This window comes from Hetaerina americana, unplaced genomic scaffold (assembly GCF_022747635.1).
Source record: "Hetaerina americana unplaced genomic scaffold, ioHetAmer1.1.p SCAF_10, whole genome shotgun sequence".
NCBI classification, from domain to species: domain Eukaryota; kingdom Metazoa; phylum Arthropoda; class Insecta; order Odonata; family Calopterygidae; genus Hetaerina; species Hetaerina americana.
The window spans coordinates 44,387,619-44,404,702 of record NW_027286070.1 but is presented as its reverse complement, the minus strand read 5'-3'; the positions used below and the strand labels follow the sequence as shown (position 1 = coordinate 44,404,702).

Here is a 17,084-nt window from a genome sequence, read left to right as displayed (position 1 = left end):
TAATTTTAGTTGTGGTAAAATATATGTAAAACCTAGTAAACATATGTGACTGCTAGATCTATTAACTTTCAATGGTATCTCAAAATTAATGGTGTTAGCTATTGTTTTAGTGTTAGTGTCATTATCTCCACCAAATATTAATGCATGCACATACACACCAAAAATATATTCTGGAAATGCGCCAAGAGTGGAGTTTCTATTAACAACTGAAAAATATGGTATAACCTCCACATGACATTGGAAGGCTTTAATGTGTAATTGTGTAAAATTGGTTGAATGTGATTGAATGGCTCAGATGAGTCAAAAAGTCAAGAAGTCATTATGTAGCCAAAATACATAGTGTGGCGTTTATATGCAAGTGAGCTCTTAAAGAATTATGTCTTTATGAATGAAGTTGAAATTGTGTGGTTAAAATGAAATTTGCCAATTTTTGTTTTCTTTTTTACTGTTGCTGCTGTGTGTTTGACTAGTGTGCTGGCATATATAATGAGTGCGATATGGACTTCATTTTCTCTCCTTTCTACCAAATATTGGCAAAGCATAAATAAATTCCTATGAGAAGTGTAGTTGTTGGTTGCAAGCGAGTGCTTTTCTGTGTGTGTGTGCGTTTATAAAAATATGAGTTCGGGAATAAATACATATTATATCCTGTGCATGAAACTATGATTGAGTTTTTCAATTCCTATTTTTTTGAAGAGCTAAAGTCTTTTCTATCTTAAGAGAATCAGAGGGGCAGTATTGAGCGTCTTGTGTGACTGAAGAATTTAATAATTAAAGAAGCGGAATGTGAAATATTCCTTCTTTTTCTTAAGATGCAATTAAATATGGAAATATTTTCAGTCCATAATATTTATTTTTTAATTCACACCATATAAGAATGATATCTATTTATTTTCAAACTTTCCTTATTAATTTTCATGAAAATAAAAATTGCTTGGCAAGAAATAAACCAATGGGGACTATTGACTTGACTGTGGTCCATGTAGGTAGCTCACATTACTTGCGGGATTACAATTTGTAATTATTTGTGGATGTGAGTGGATGACTGTGTGACTGACTGATGAGAGGGGTGGTTGATGGTGTTGGTAATTGCCTTATATAGTTTTGGTGGTGAGAACATTGGTCATATACCTTTTGAATCAGCCCCATCTATTTGGTTGACTTGACATAAGTGACTTTAATACTCCAGCAAAGCAGTAATTTCTGTTATGGGATTTCGTTAAATAACTTCCTTAAGGGATTGCCTGTGCAACTTTTGTTCTGAACTACAGTCATAATGTGCTGCAAAATTCTCTTAAAAATCATCACATTGCTGCTCGAAGTCACAAAGATACTCTCTGATGTTTGAAATTCAGTGGGATTTGGTTATTAAGAGACCTGGGATCTGAGATCATCTTAGCATGCATAAGATATAATTTTGTTAAAGATCAGAAGGGAAATTCAAAGTTATTATTTTTAATACATTGAAATTTTGGAGGCTTTGATTTTTTGGTTTGCAAGTTTAAGTATACTTCTTTCTCGAGTAATCTATTTTGCAATTTTGCTTTAAATTGACAAAATTTAGTCATGTTCTTCAATTCATGGAACAGATGCTTAAAAGAATTCAAGATTACAGAGCCTCCAGACAAACCAAGTCCCATTGTGGTTACCTTCTCAACATAAAAAAGTGAGGAAACTTGATATTGGCCTTCTGCTAATAAACTGTGTCTTTGTGCGAGCCAAGTAGACCTAGAATTTGAGGAAGGCTCTTTTCCTATGGCTGCCTCTGTCCTCCCCACCAGCCATTAGTCTCGAGGGAGAGAGAAAGAGAGAGGAGTGTGCGTGCTTGCTAGTGCGGCTGGACGATGCTGTGGGATGCTTCCATTTTGCGTGAATGAAGAGTGCCATTGTGAGAAATCAAGGTGAGAGGAGAACTATTGACTTTCCACATGGAAAAATTTTTCCCAGTTTCCCCATTCCTCGAAGTGGAATCTCCAATTTTTTTTTGTTTTTATAAATCGTGTGCTCCCCAGAAGTCTCTTGCATTAGCATTTTGAGACCACATTTTGCCAATTAATAATGTTGCACTTGTTCTTGTATGAGTGTGTGTGAAAGAGACTTTAACTTTTATGAACTTGAATGTGTGTGGGTAGTTTGTTTTTAAGTAAAACATAAACATGTGAGCTGTGAATGGGTGGGTCATAAGAAATTGTTGGTTAACACACAGTTGAAGGCTGTCACGATGTATGTTTTGCCCCTATCCTACTTCTAGAATGTGAAGTTTATTATTTCATGAATAACCTTAAGCTGATATTTGCAATTAATGTCATTCATGTTAAAAGCCTTAAAACTATTCCTTCTTATCTTGAACATGCTTCTCTGTTTCAGTGATGTGCTACATTAGTATTTTCTTGTCTGTTGTTGGGGCCCAATTAACTAATTTTTAACTGATATTGATGAACCTTGAAAAATGGTTGAAGGTTGATTGGTCATTATTGCATGTCACTTTGTGAATTATTTCATTTTCATTCAAGGAAGTAGTGTCATTGTTGTGAGATATGTGTCTGTTTATTGTTATTTTTTATCCATATATCCCATCTCGAGGGTGAGGAGGGATGATTACCATGATTTTTTTCCTAACTTGACCAATTAAAGTTTGTTAATGCCATACGATTTTTTTTGGGGTGCTTGTTTATACTAAAATATATATTTCTAGTCTTCTGTTCTGAGTGTGGGATGATAGTTTATGTGGCTTCATTGTATTTTTTTTTGTTTAGGATGCTGTTGATGGTTGGTTTTTTTTAATTTTGCCTATTTTTCGAAGTTAGTATTTTCACAGTTTACAAGTTAATTTTCATCAGACAACCTTGTTTGAAAATTTTATCCCTCCAGTTACATCCCTTTCTATACTTACTGCTTCTTGGATTACAGTGGGGATCGAGATGGTGCGGGGGCTAACATACTGGCTTCCCACCTAGAGGGTTCAAATCCCGGCAGTGTTGAATATTTTTCAGAGTTATCTCGATCCCTACTTGAGGTGCTTCGTGGAGGGCACTATGAGTGAGTACGCCATCCGTTGGATGGGACGTTTAGCTGCGGGCCCCTTTCGTAAAGAGTAGGCTAATGCCGATGCCGGGTTTCTCTCCACCCTTCATCCTTTCCTGTCCATCCCCTATGGCGCAAATGATCTCAGCTGTCGGTCGCCTCCCCTAAATACTACTACTACTTGGATTACAGTAATTGTTATTAACTGATAGTAGGCATTGTCAAGTTAAGTACTACTGATTTTCACAGTGATGCTGAGGTTGTGGGGGACTGTGATTGAGGCATTTCTGTAATTTAAACTTGCTTAGGACTGTATTAATCAATAGAGGAACCCTAGTTAAACTTGCCAACAGTCAAGGAATGCTTGTTTCAACCAGCTATGAGACTGCTTGTATTTTTCTTTAACACTCACTTTTTTATTTAAAACTTTAACAAGTGCTGAAGTCTAGTTTTCAGTTGCTTTATTGTTATTCCTTGTGGAAATTAAATTTATGAGATTTTTTGGCTAAACTTTTTATTTGGACTATAATGTTGCTGTTTTCATTTTTTGGCAACCTTATTAGAATCGATATATTATCTTTTAAGTAATTACCATCGGTTTTTTTGGTGGAGAAATCTGGGAAGAACTAAAAGAGAGCAAATGTTTTGATAATCAATTCCTGCTCAATCCTCCTCTTCTGATGTCTGTTGGCAAGGAAAAATTTTGCGACTTAATAGGTCACCATGTATAGTAAATTGACTCGATGAAATGTTTTTGTTTTAATATGAATAAATGGTATGTCTGCTATTTGGAGAGAATGCTAAAGAAAAATGCTAATTGCTTTTAATGCTACACATGTGCATGGGGTTTCTTTATTCATGCGTGTATAACAGTGGTTTTCTAATTAATCTGGCAGATGAGAAAGGCAGTTAAAAACTTGATTCTCTGATTGTAGGTGCCAGGAATGTAATTTCATCCCTCATAATCCCTGCAACATGCTCTAGAGAATAATTAAGCTCTGTCATGTATTGATTTCATTACAGAGTTCATTTTGTCTAAATATTGGATGTGAATTGTTGTTTGGTCTTACAACCTTTTTTTACAGTTTTTTGGTACTTTCAGGGGGTTGGTTACAAATGAATTTAAGCTGAGCTCTACTACTCAAAGTATATTCTCTGTTGATAGCCGAGTACATCTTCACAATTGTTTCTTAAGGTTTTATATTGGTCTTTTTGCATTCAAATCGATTTCTTCAGTATTGCACATTTTTGCAAGTTGAACATGTAAATTAATTGACTGAATTTTTTATGATGTGCATTTTAGGTTGATAAATAATTACAGGAGCAGGTGCATTCTTACTGAGGTGATTCAATGATGCATTAATGTGCATATTTTTCCCTATGAAAAGTGACCTGAAAAGTTGTGGTTTGATGTAAATAACTGTGTAAATAAGTAATTGCTCACAGTTGAATGATATTTGAAGTATTCAAGTTTGGTTTTAATGAAATGTGCAAAAACCTTTTTCCATTTTTTTGCCAGGAATTGGGTGAAGCAAGTGCTTTATGATCTCAAAATAAAAAAGGGAGGCAGGCTGGTGCTGATGTTGGTTATCATTAAAGGTAATTCTTCAAACACTTCTATCATTGCCTAAATGGTTGTTGTTTATTTTTGGATTAACCATGCTATGATCAATAAATTTGTATAATATTGTCCAGGAAACTGTTCCTGCATCCCAATGAGACTGATAATTTATTTTAGGCTAATGATCTGCAAAATCAAAGATGTTACTAATTGGCTATCTATGCTGAAAATATCAGTAAGAGCAATAGAATTTGAGGTAATAAAAATTTTATGGTGTTTCATCAGTGCAGCAATAATTCTTTTCTTGACACCTTGAATGAAACACTCCACCGGGGACCACAATATGCCCTGTAGAATATATTCTGGTTTTTTAGAGGCTGAAAAATGTCAGTTCGCACAACAGCTATTCTCAAGGAAAGGATTGGAATCTTGGCATTATGCACCAGTGGGAAGGTGCATCCACCACATAAGCCTGTCTTGTACTGACAGAATTCATGATGAATATAGATTTTATTATTCAAATAAATTCTTTACAATTGTCTTTCATGAGGAAAAAATCTTAATATATATTATTTATGGAGTTATATTTATACCTCTACCAAGCTTATATGCATAAGTTCTCTCGTATCATTTCTAATGGATAATTGAGTTGTCTTAGGCTGTTATCTTCTCACTGTATTAGATACTGTTATTGAGTTGCAGGAATGCTTCAGCTATGCATATATTTATTCTTGAGTTAATTTGTACATTAATTAAATTAAGGCTATGTATAAAGTCTATTACAATATGACACTGAAAATGTAACAGTAGCATGCATTTTGCTTGTGTAGCAAAAAATGAGTACTTATGCTTGGTTTATGTTGAAGTGAAAAAAATTCATTTTTTATAGGAACAAGTACCTCTGGAAAAAGTCCATTGTCTAATCCCATTAGCACCATTTGTTTTTTAGATGTAGGGTGTTTTGTCTTAACTTCTTTGAAATTTGAAAACTTCCACTGATGAAGTATTTGGTCTAGAGTTTTTGAGTAGGGATTTCCATGTATTTTTTTGCTTACTCCTTTACTCATTAAAAATATATTTGCCTTCTAGAAGTACTCTCTAGGAAAAACTAGTAGCAAACTGTTACATAAATATAACACTGTTTTATTCTGAAGATTATTTGTGCCTCACAATTATATATATTTTTGGGACAGGTTATAAACTGTGAATAGCATTGTAGTAAAACTTAATTTTTGGAATTAGATATTACAATTACTGAAGGAAAGCAATTCTTTATTACCATGTGGTCTTACACTGTGTTATTGGGATATGCTCTAAACAGTAAAATGTTGAATTTTCCAGAATTTTATTTACCTCTATTCGTTGATTATTATTTAACATCTTCCTTTGAAACTTCTCATGGCATTATGAGACAGTTTGAAGGTTTAAGTATAAGTAAAATAAAAGTACAAGTTTTTGATTAATTTTTTTAAGCGTCCTCTTCAATTTATAATTTCTTTTTCATAATTGATTTCTGATTGATTATTTATATTTGCTCAAATGTTCCTGTAATGATTATTTTCATTGCCAGGAATCTTGTCTTTGTTCTTTCTTAAAATTTGATATAAATTGCCTGACTTAAATGAATATGATTTAAGTAAGTAAGTTATAGTCTCAACAAGTCTCTGGATATAAGTAGGAGGATTCTAAAATTCCAACTACTTCTAGCTTTATGCTTCAAGGAGTGATCAGTCCTCATAATCCCTTTTTAAGTAACTTGAATGCTATTATTTTTCATTTAAAATTAACATGTGAAATGTAATCGAAATTTTAAGGTGAGGTATAATTTGTGATAAATTTTATTATGAGCTAAAGTGCCTGCTCTGTGTGTGGTTCATCCTTTTCCAACTTTCAGGTTTCATTTGGATGATGCTACAGAGAAGTGCCTTCCTACTCTCGGTAAGTGGCCTATGTTCTCCATTTATTTATAACTAGTAATCATCAATAGTTAATTTCATAAATATATTAATGATATGAAATTACTTTTAATTAATGTAATAAATATTGTGTTTAATCATAATTAAAATCTTATCACTCTGTATAACATGCCTGGAGTGTCTACCTAATGGTAGACACCTTAGTCAATTGATCAGATTTATCTTTTTCTCATTGTTTTCAGACTTTGATTTAATATGTATTGGGGTTAAGGCTAAGAGAGTTATGGATGCTGATGTCAATATGTTGTAATATTGAAATAAATTTATATTAAAAAAATCTTTTTTCAAATGAAATGTGTATTTTTTTATCCCCCATCTGTACATGCTTCAAAGAAAACTTTGGAAACCCAAAAAAGAATTTTAGTCTTTTTTATGCTACTTAAAGTTTAAGTTGTGTGCTAGGTTAGTGCATTATAATGTTGAATCACATTTTATAAACAATTATTTTAGGTTTAACATTTCCTACCTTAAACAAAGTTAAAAAATAATCTCATTAGCTGTAGGTACATTCTTGGTGTTATATCTCTAGGTGACAATATGAACTTATGCAAGTATCTTGAACCTATGCAGGTAATTGCCTTTACTTCTGGAGGATCAATGAATAATTGCGGTTTTCTTCTGGCATCAATATTAAAAAATATAAGTGTATGGCAGGCATTTTTATGCAGCTTGTGTGATGTTACATTTAGGAAACATAAATTTGTAGGAGTTTGGACAGTATAATTACACCTTAGTTGGCAGATTGCAGTGTTTAATTTTTATCAGAGTATAATAGAAAGTGACTGGGTGGATTTCACAGACACATTTGATCAAAGGTGTATGAAACTAACTGCTTATACTATCAGATTGCCTTCAACTAAGGCAGTAAAAATGTGGGTCATTGCACAGGAATCTGTGTATAATAGATATACACCATACACCAATACACCATTTGGTGTAATGGAGCTCGTCAATGAATGACCAACCTCATTGGTAAGTATTTACAAAACGTTGTTGCTTTTTAATACTATTAATGTATCATCATAGTGATATCTATAAATTACCAACATAATTGTTTTCTGTGTCGTTGTTATAGTAATTAGAATTATGGGATGTTTTTAGCCATGTGTATTGACAAAATAAATGGAAACCAGGTCACATTTTACAGATTTGGAGAAATTGCTCCTGATATTATAAAAAAGCAATTCTTGTTTGTTGTTAATGTATTTAGCCAGACCCTTATATTCTAAACTGTGTTTGCTTGCCAATTACTGAGAAGTTGTCGTAGTTGCAATGTTTAACAATGGTGTCTCATCTTAGTTTTTCTAAAATAACAGTCCTTGTATCCATTTTAATTTTTAAATTAATATTATTGCTTAAAGCGTAATAGATTCCGGTATTAAAGGGGGTACATGGTTGGTGATCTTTGGGTATTAGATCCCATGCCCATCAAAATACATAAATTTAGGTGCTTACCACGGCAGTGGACAAATAAACTGCGTGGAGTGGTTGGAGAATGAAGAATGAAACCCAGGGATTGTGCAGGGACTGCAAGATTTGCATTTTGTTGATTAGGAATTTTTTAAATTTATTTCAATCATTGAGCATCCTTTCGGGCAATCTAATTTTTCTATAAGCTCGGTGAGTATTGTTTATTTTATATTATAACTAATGTATCAGGTACACGGTAGTAGAGTGGTTAGAGTGATGGGGCTGGGCACCATTCTGGGTGATGCTTTTGGGCACCCTCAGCTTCACTCAAGTTTGGTGATTTTTCAGCTATCCGACCTGCCTGGAAAAACCATAGGTAGCACCTGTAAAGAAACTCCCTTCTACTCTGATGTGTGAAATTAATATACCATGTGGCTTAGTACTGGGTGAACTCTTTCCTTATGAAATAAACCTTAGAGTTGGTAACTGTGGTGGTGACTAATATATTTTGTTGGTGCCCTTTTGTCACTTCCATCTTAATGCCTGTGATCGCCTACACCAAGTCAACCTTCTTCAATCTATAATATCTTAAGTTTTTTCCCTTCTCCCCAATAATTACAGTGTCCTCTTTCTTTCCTCTAATAGTTATTGATATATTATATTTTGTGTAATTTTACCTCTTTAGGTTTTATTTTAATGGTATACCATTGTATGGAATCCAAATATAGTGTTTATGAAATTCTTCTTAAAGGTTCTTTAAATGCCGTTTCTACACTGGATCCTTTTTTCTTCATGTGATAATTTGTTTCACATTAGTTTCAAGAAGATAAGATGGTTGATGAAATTGAATGTAGATGCACTTAACGGAACAAAGAGAAAGGAACATCAGGAGGCAATAGAGGAATGGGAGTTGGACGGGGATCTGCATACAGTGGAAGAAAGATTGGAACACATCAACAGATGCAAATGAAACCATATGGGTGGTAAATATGGAACAGACAAATAAATCATTGAATTACAGTTTATTAGGAGACAGAACTGTGAACACAGAATTAAGAAGAAGAAGATATGAAGAAACAAGGTGTGGGAAACTATTAGGTCCAAAGAAGCATGGTAGAAGAATCGGTGCAATGATATGGTATATATGTATATGAAGAAAGGGTGGTAATGTTGCATTTAACAGAAAGAGGAAATCTGTGCACACTGCCATAGATACCTCAGGAAAGAGCCATGTGAAATGGAAAGAAGAAATAGAGGCTACGTATATTATTGATCTTGGACATAGAAAGAGAATATGATGTAAATGGGGATAGCTAAGGTCCAGAAATGTTTGATAGCCAGGAAGAAGGGGCATTAAAGGAAATGAAATATGTGGGAGCTGATAGCAATCCTGTATAACTACTAAGGTTTAGGAAAACAGGAGGAAGAGTTTTTATGAGCTAATTTGTGGGAGGAATTTGGCTGGTAGGTTTCGTCAGTGACAGTTCTCATCATGAAAAAGAGGAAGGCAGTCATACATATGCAAGAACTACGGAACAATAAGTTTGATTATCTCACAGCTTATGTGTACATGCAATCATCAATAAGAGGATGGGGAGGAGAACATAGCATTTTTTAAGAGATGATCATTATGGGTCAGGAAGAAGTGAGATATGTATGATCCTGTAGAAATGAGGTTGCCATTTGAGGAGCATGGATCACAATAGGGATTTGTTTTCTCTTAGATTTTGAGTAGACATTTGATTAAGTAAATTGTGTAGAATTAATATTATATTCCAGGTACTAGGAGTAGATTGAAGGAATATAAGACTCGTCGTCAGCCTGTACATGTCTCAATCTGACTAGGTTTAAGTGACAGAGAGTTGGGATGGGCAGTGTTGAGAGCAGAGGTGTCCATTGTCAACCATGATTTTCAACATATGTGGAGGAAATGGTAGGAGCAGCATGGGACGAACTGGAGATTTAGTGAAAGTCTCTGGGAATTTAAAAATTAGGTTTGCGGATGATGAATTGATACTTGTCAAGTCAGCCAAGGATAACTGATTGGATTAGAATTTCAGTGTAATAGATATGGGAAAAGAACCAATGCAAATTTTATCCAGTTAAAGAGAGAGAGGCTGAATAGTTAAAGGTTAAAGTAGGTCGTAAGCGAGAGCAGGTGAAGCAGTTTGTCTCAGAAGTGTTCTGGACCAAAATGGTCAAGTAGTTGGGTCACAAGAAGATGAATAATTATTAGGCAAAGAAGCTGTCACAAGGAGGATGAATTGATGATGGGGACTTGATTAATCATGTCAATAAATAGCTAAGCAAAACTTTGATGTGGACCATGGTTTTGTAGAGCATGGAAACATGCCCATTGAAGCAGGATGACTGGGGCTGATAGGAGGCTCTTGAAATGTGGGTTTGGAGAAGGAAGGAAAAGGTGGAATGGACCAAAAGGATAAACTAATGAGGAATTGCCAGTCATGGTGAGGAGGGCTAGACAGAATTTTTTTTTGTGATGCCATGTTGAAGACTGAAAGAGGAGAATGTTGGGTAGGAAAAGGATAGGCACGCTGAATGGAATGAGAGGATGGAGGAAGTATGCTGAATTGAAGAAGAGTATATTGTAGTGTCAGATGTCTGGTTGTGTTTTGTTAGGAGGCGCGAATGGATTAATCGTTGTTCAGTCTGTGTCAATTCAAAACATACTATAATTCGTAGCACTAAGTATAAATTGTTGGTAAGAATAGCTCAGAATTAATTGCATAACATGTGTTTATTCTGTTATTTAAATTGTATCCTGTGTGTCTACCTGTAATCAGTCTGCAGATTTTTTGGAATATTCGTTCATTCATATTTTTGTATCATGTTAAGCAGTCTTATTTAGCATGCTAAGGCATTTGATGTCATTTCCATTAAAAAATTATCTTTTGCATACCAGAGAAAAATTATCTTTGAGTGATATCTTAAAAAATACCATTAACTTTTGTGTTAGTATGACACTAATGTGTTTGGTGGAATTCCAATTCTGAGTTATATTGGTTCGTATACTTGTATTTTGTCATTTAGTATCTGCTGCTCTTTATACAAAAATGTGATATTTATGTTAAGGTAAATTAAAATATAATACTGATATATGATCATAGAATGAACACACCATTTAAAGCTGGAGGTTACACATGTATACACTTAGTGCAGAAATTTGCAGTTCATATTTTGTTACCAGAATGGAATGTTGTTTTTAGTGAATCTACTTTTACTGGAATGCATTTAAACTGTGATTCAGATGTTTAAAGATAAGAAATATTTTTTATAAACTTTAAAATGCAAGACTAAGGTTATTGAAAAATTAATAGACAAGTAAGTATGTACATTTTTAAGTATTACTTGAATATTCACATAACTTTGAATAGATAAATGATTTCCTGAATTATCAGTTAATGTGCTGTAATGATTTTTAATTTCTCAAAATCTATTTTTTTTTCCTAAGTTTTTGTCTTGAAAGATGTCTATCATTATTTCTTAGTATCTGGAAATTTATTTTATTTGCTTTGAATGAGATATGTACTTTGACAAATTCCAAAGAAACTACGGGAGATGCCGCAACATTAACTTTTAACAGAGTCATCCGCTAATGTGCATTTCAATGCAACAATTTCAGAGTGTAAAAATCATTCGCCTTGACTGGGATTTGAACCCAGATCCCTCAATATCCGGTCGAGTGCTTAAACTCCCTGTTTCATGAAACATGGTGTCATTGAGTTGAATAGCCAGAGGTCTTGGCAGTTTCTCACTTGATAGTTTAGACTAATAATATTCAAATATGAATATTTATATTCTGACAAATTGGGTAACAACCCTGCTAATGAAAAATGGATGGAAATTAGAAACTAAAACAGGAATTAGACACAGCCTTGCATCAGCACTCTTCAATGTATCTAGAAGAGGCAATAAAAGAATAACAAGAATTGAATATCAAAGGAGTCATAGTGAATGGTGAAGAAATGAACATGCTCTGATTTGCAGATGATATCAAAGTAATAGCAGCAATGGAAGAATTCCTGTATGCAAGTAATTGAATGCTATAGATCTAGTACTTAAGGAATATGAGCATCAACAGTGTAAATCCTTCGGTGTGGAAGAGAGAAGCTGAAGGCAGGTATCACAATTCGAGAAGTGAAACAAGCAAATGGAATAATCCTTGATCTACCTGGGCAGCAGTTTAACTTGGGTTTAATAGTTACAGGAACTACTGAAAACCTCTGGGAAATTTCAATGCAGCAAGAGTTTGTTATCATCATGTATTTTATGCCTCAAAAATTAATCTAGCCTGTTTGAAACTGTTATTAAAAAAAACCAAAAAGGCCTTTTCAATATACTTTAGTATAATGATATAATTTCAAAAATTTGATTTATTCTTAAACTAATATTTTACATCTTATTTTTATTACAGTAGATGCTTAAGAACATATGGTGTCAGGTACTTATGCAGCAAATTATCCTATAATCATATATTTCTTAGGTATACAAATAATTACCTACCTTTTTTATTGTTATCAAACTTGGCCTCATTTTTTGGAGCTCATTTATCTGCATAATTCAACTAAGAGTAAGAAACCTTTACCAGAGAGGATTTAGATTATTTGATTTCTTGGGTTTTATAGCTGCTATTAAGCGTTGGGTTGGTGACAGAAGGCATATTTCTGGGAGGAGAAAGATTGCACTGTAGGTAGGCATTACCAGGTTTCTCTTGTGGTTGCCAAATGATCATTGCTATTCAGACAGTATATACTTTCACTGGCTCTTCAAATATTGGCATTATTAGAATGAAATATGAAACCACTAAACACTCCTGACCACCCACTCTTTACTTTAGCAATGGGTGTTGCCCAAATTTGGCTAAACGACCCTATGGTCCCAAAAATATTTTGTGATCGATTTAAAAAATTATATTTACACTTACATGGGGACATCGCAGTCCATTGGGTAGTATGTTGGATTACATACCAGAGGGGCCGGGTTTCATTCATGGGAATGTCTTTGGGCACCCCCAGCTTCTTAAAAGCTGGTGTTTTTCTGTCACAAGATCACACATTCCTGGGAAAACAAAGGCGCCACAAGGAAAGGAATCCCTGTTTTGTTACGAAAATTTCACAAACCGTTGGGCATAGTATTCGGTGAAGCTCTACCCACACCTTTTAAACCATCCTCTCGGTTGATAACAGTGGGTTTGGTCACACTAAAAAATGATTGGGATAACTCTTGGTAACGCCGCTTAAGAAGCAAAGCAAATAATTTGAAGCTTCGCGCCACGCGGAATGTACAGTTACGATGTATCGCGCGGAAATGTTGTACTGTTTTTATGAGAGAGACGTGTTGATCGGCTCCTAGGAGTGTTTCTGGTTCGAGAGAAATTTTCTTACTTCTTTTTGTGTGGAATAATTGCCTTGTTTCCGCGAAACTACGCGTTATTCGGAATGATGCGTCATTCCTAGAGAAATGGTCAATGTTACCAAAGGGATCCTGGTCGAATGGTTTGTCTTCAACATTTTTTACTGTTTAGTGCATTTGTGTAATAATAGTTGTTTACAGTTATTATATTCAACTGTTTTGATTGCACTTCATTGTTTCAGCGACCATGCAATGAAGCAGTTTCTACTCCATCTCGACGACACTGTAGCGTTGGGAAGAAAATTTATTATCCAAGATCTGGATGATACTCATCTGTTCATTTCTGCAGATATACTGGGAGTGCTAAGGGCGCGTATAGATGATCTTATGGATCAAATAAGCTTTCCATTGGCAGACAAAGGTTATTAAGAGTGATTCTAAATATATTTAGTCCGGAATAGGGTGGCTCTTGTCATTGCAAGAGATTCCGAAAATGATTGAGATGGCTGCGACAAGGGAATCAGGTAGACTAAAGGAAGGCGGCCAGAGGAGAGTATTAGATGATGCAGCTCGCATGCGGCGAGCTAGAAAGGCTTTGGAATCGCTTGAGCATGATAATTTTCATGAAGATCCTCATGCAGATTTGGGTATGTAATATCTTTACACTTCACGTTTCGCACTACTTAAGTCAGTCTTTGTGATTGTGACGATGATTGTGCTTGACCTAATATCTTAAATTGAATTTTAGTGATGAGTAAAAAAGTGCCAAAATTTCAAGAAACATTGGATGCAAGAACTGGAAGAAAGAAGAAAACCAGAAGTGCTGAATATTACAAGCAAAGGTAATGTTTGCAATGTCAGGAGATTCTGTGCTCAACGCATCTCCTTATTAATACGAGTGGATCCAATTTGATCGAATTTTCCCTTTAGATATTCAATTATCCGAATCATTATCTTTGCAATGAAGGGTTAACCCACTGGTACTTCTCTTCATTGAATTGTAATATTTCTGTCGTTTACCTCGAGATTTTTTTGCTTTTAAAATAGGCACATGAGCCACTGTGCTTGTCATTCCAATGTATCATCATTATTCCAATGTATCACATCATTTGGAGGATTGGTTTGTAGCAGCTCTCCAAATACTTTCATATCCTTCATTTTGTTATCAACTATCCTCATCAAATTTAATATTTCTTTATGATGATATACATAAAAGTAAAACTTTTCAATCCCATGTATAAAATAAACTTTAATGTGACTCAAGTTTCACTTGCAATGCATGTATATGTGGATATACCTGTATGGCTGTGGGGTTGGGGCAGTAATTGGGAGAGCAGTGAGAGGGTAGGGGGAAAGGAAGTGCGGTCCTCTGCAGGGGGTTGGGTTCCTCCGGCGGAGACCCATGAGTTTTGCTACCACGAGGAAAGATAGCGCTAGGTAAACACAATGTCATTCAATGATGGATTAATTCTTCCACCTTGTTTCAAAATGTCCCACTTCAAAAATCTCAAGCTTGCCATCTTTGTTTCAAAGGGTGGAATCTTAGGGGTTAAATCACCAGTGTGTTGGTTTTACAGTAGGTGTTTGTTGAAAAGAGAAGTTGGATTATTCTTCTTGAAGGAAAATTTTATGCTATCATTAAACTATCTTCCAGTTTGCCCATTATGGCCGGGCAGTCCCTACACTGTTATTTGTAGACCCCACTTTTTTCTTTCTTTTTTAAACTCGCTGGCTCGATATCTTTGTCAACTAGTTCTTATATTTATTTTTTCCATGTTTCCTGAAACCTCCACCTCTCCTGCTTGATTCCTATTTTTTTCCTCAGGTATTGTATTTAGTGAATGAATTTTCCTTATTATTTCCTGAAAGCTAGGTTGCTTTTCTAATAATGCACCCATCTCACCTTGTCTCTGTAGTCTCCACATCGTTGCATTATTCTTTCCTCCAAGCTTCTTCTGCCCCAATAGTTTCTTGTCTTAGTTTATTATTGAGCACTTTGTAATTTCTCTTTGTTTATATTATTCCTTCTCTCATATCTCCTCCTAACTATCTCTTCTAATGTCCCAAGTTTCCATATTCTTTCCCTATTTACTGTTACTATTACTTCATTTGTGGCTTTTATCATCCCATTTTTAATACATTCTCTTCTTTCATCTACTCTACCCTTTCCCATGTCCTCATCTTGGATTTTGCCATAATTTACAATATGTTAACAATTTACTATTATTCCATTCTTTTCACCCCAGTTTAACAGTTTCCAGTACCAAAAAATTGCACTTAAGACATGTTTATGCAGTGGCATCTGTGAAACCCACCACACAATTGAACTTATTTCATAAAAATCAGCGTGGTGTGTTCCTCATCCTCTTTTTTTAGTCCAGGCCTAACCCAATGTGACGTAAGCAGTGACTTTACCAACTTTTGCAAAACAAAGCACATACACTGTAGATAACAACTTTGCAATCATTCTTTCATACTTTTTAGGCCTTATGCTACAATTTACCTACAGAGCATATTGTAAATTTGTAAAATTTCAATCCTAAATTGAATATTCTAGCAATATTGTGCAACCCAGAACTCCTAAAATTCCTGGTGAATCCAGGAAATCATTGTTGCTAGGTCGCAAGCAGCTAAGTCTATCGAAAAATGATCTTAATGAGTCAAAAATGTGTAAGATCAGATCCCAGATTTTATATTTTGATTTGGCTCTGAATCTTAAATATAAGCATCTCATTATTTTGATGGGCGAAGAGTTTGCCTTTGTTTGCAGTACTAAAAATGAACTTATTGAAAATGATGTCACAACTGGTTTCCTAAATTTTAAATGTTTCCTGCACATATTTATTATTTATCTACTTTTAGGTTCAAGAAGAGCTTTGCTCAACTCATAGAAGAGGAGAAAACTTATGCGCAGGAGCACAATTACATAACGGCTCAAGCCTCTCCATCACAGTTCCCTGAGAGACATTTTTGTTCTTCCTGTGGATTTCCCAGTAATTACAGGTGTATTCAGTGTGGCTCACGTTACTGTAGTGTGAGGTGTTTGGGTGTCCATTTTGACACACGGTGCTTGAAATGGACTGCATGAAAAATGGTGTTGGTGCCAATTGAATTGCATCAGATTACTTCATCTGTCAGTGCAGCGATGATTAACAGCAGGAGAATATTTTGTATTTTATTTGTAATCTTATAATGTAATTGAAAATTAGCTTATATTCTGAAATGGGCCAACATTTTTTCCCATTTTTATTTTGGAGTAAAAGACCAAATATGTATATGATTTTATGTAATAGAGAGGTTAATTTTAATTACTTTGCTGTGAGTTAATTATACTTAAGTTTTCGTAATTAAAAATGATTTAATTTCACCATTGTGATTCTTTCACGGTATAAGTCTTTAATTATTTTTAGTAACTGCTTTCCTTGCTCTCACCCAATCATGGGCTATTAGAACACTGTCAAAATGAATGTGTGCGTATATATATATCTATATGTAATTTAAATGGAGATGTGATATAGTGCTAGCCAACAAAAACACAGAGAAACTCATACAAATAAAACTCGCACAATTCCAAATTTTTGGTGGCCTAACCACCTTCGTCTGGGGAAAGAAGGAACTCCTTGCTTTCCCCAAGGACCTTTCCACAAGTCCTGGAATACATGCGAGTTTCATTTGTATGCGTTTCTCAGTGTTTTTGTTGGCTAGTGCTATCTTGCTTCTCAATTTAAATTATTCACATC

General features: G+C 34.6%; 2 protein-coding genes across 2 annotated transcripts; both read left to right on the top strand.

Moving 5' to 3' along the window:
- Nucleotides 1–13,315: 13,315 nt before the first annotated feature.
- On the top strand, nucleotides 13,316–13,773 carry Tfb5 (transcription factor B5). Its single transcript, XM_071597626.1, has 2 exons — nucleotides 13,316–13,487; nucleotides 13,587–13,773. Exons 1-2 carry the CDS (start codon nucleotides 13,453–13,455, stop codon nucleotides 13,771–13,773), a joined length of 222 nt encoding a protein of 73 aa, XP_071453727.1. The 5' UTR covers nucleotides 13,316–13,452.
- A 64-nt stretch (nucleotides 13,774–13,837) lies between these two features.
- Nucleotides 13,838–16,711, top strand: LOC139698720 (zinc finger HIT domain-containing protein 1). Its single transcript, XM_071597614.1, has 3 exons — nucleotides 13,838–13,991; nucleotides 14,093–14,186; nucleotides 16,207–16,711. Exons 1-3 carry the CDS (start codon nucleotides 13,838–13,840, stop codon nucleotides 16,430–16,432), a joined length of 474 nt encoding a protein of 157 aa, XP_071453715.1. The 3' UTR covers nucleotides 16,433–16,711.
- Nucleotides 16,712–17,084: the final 373 nt, after the last annotated feature.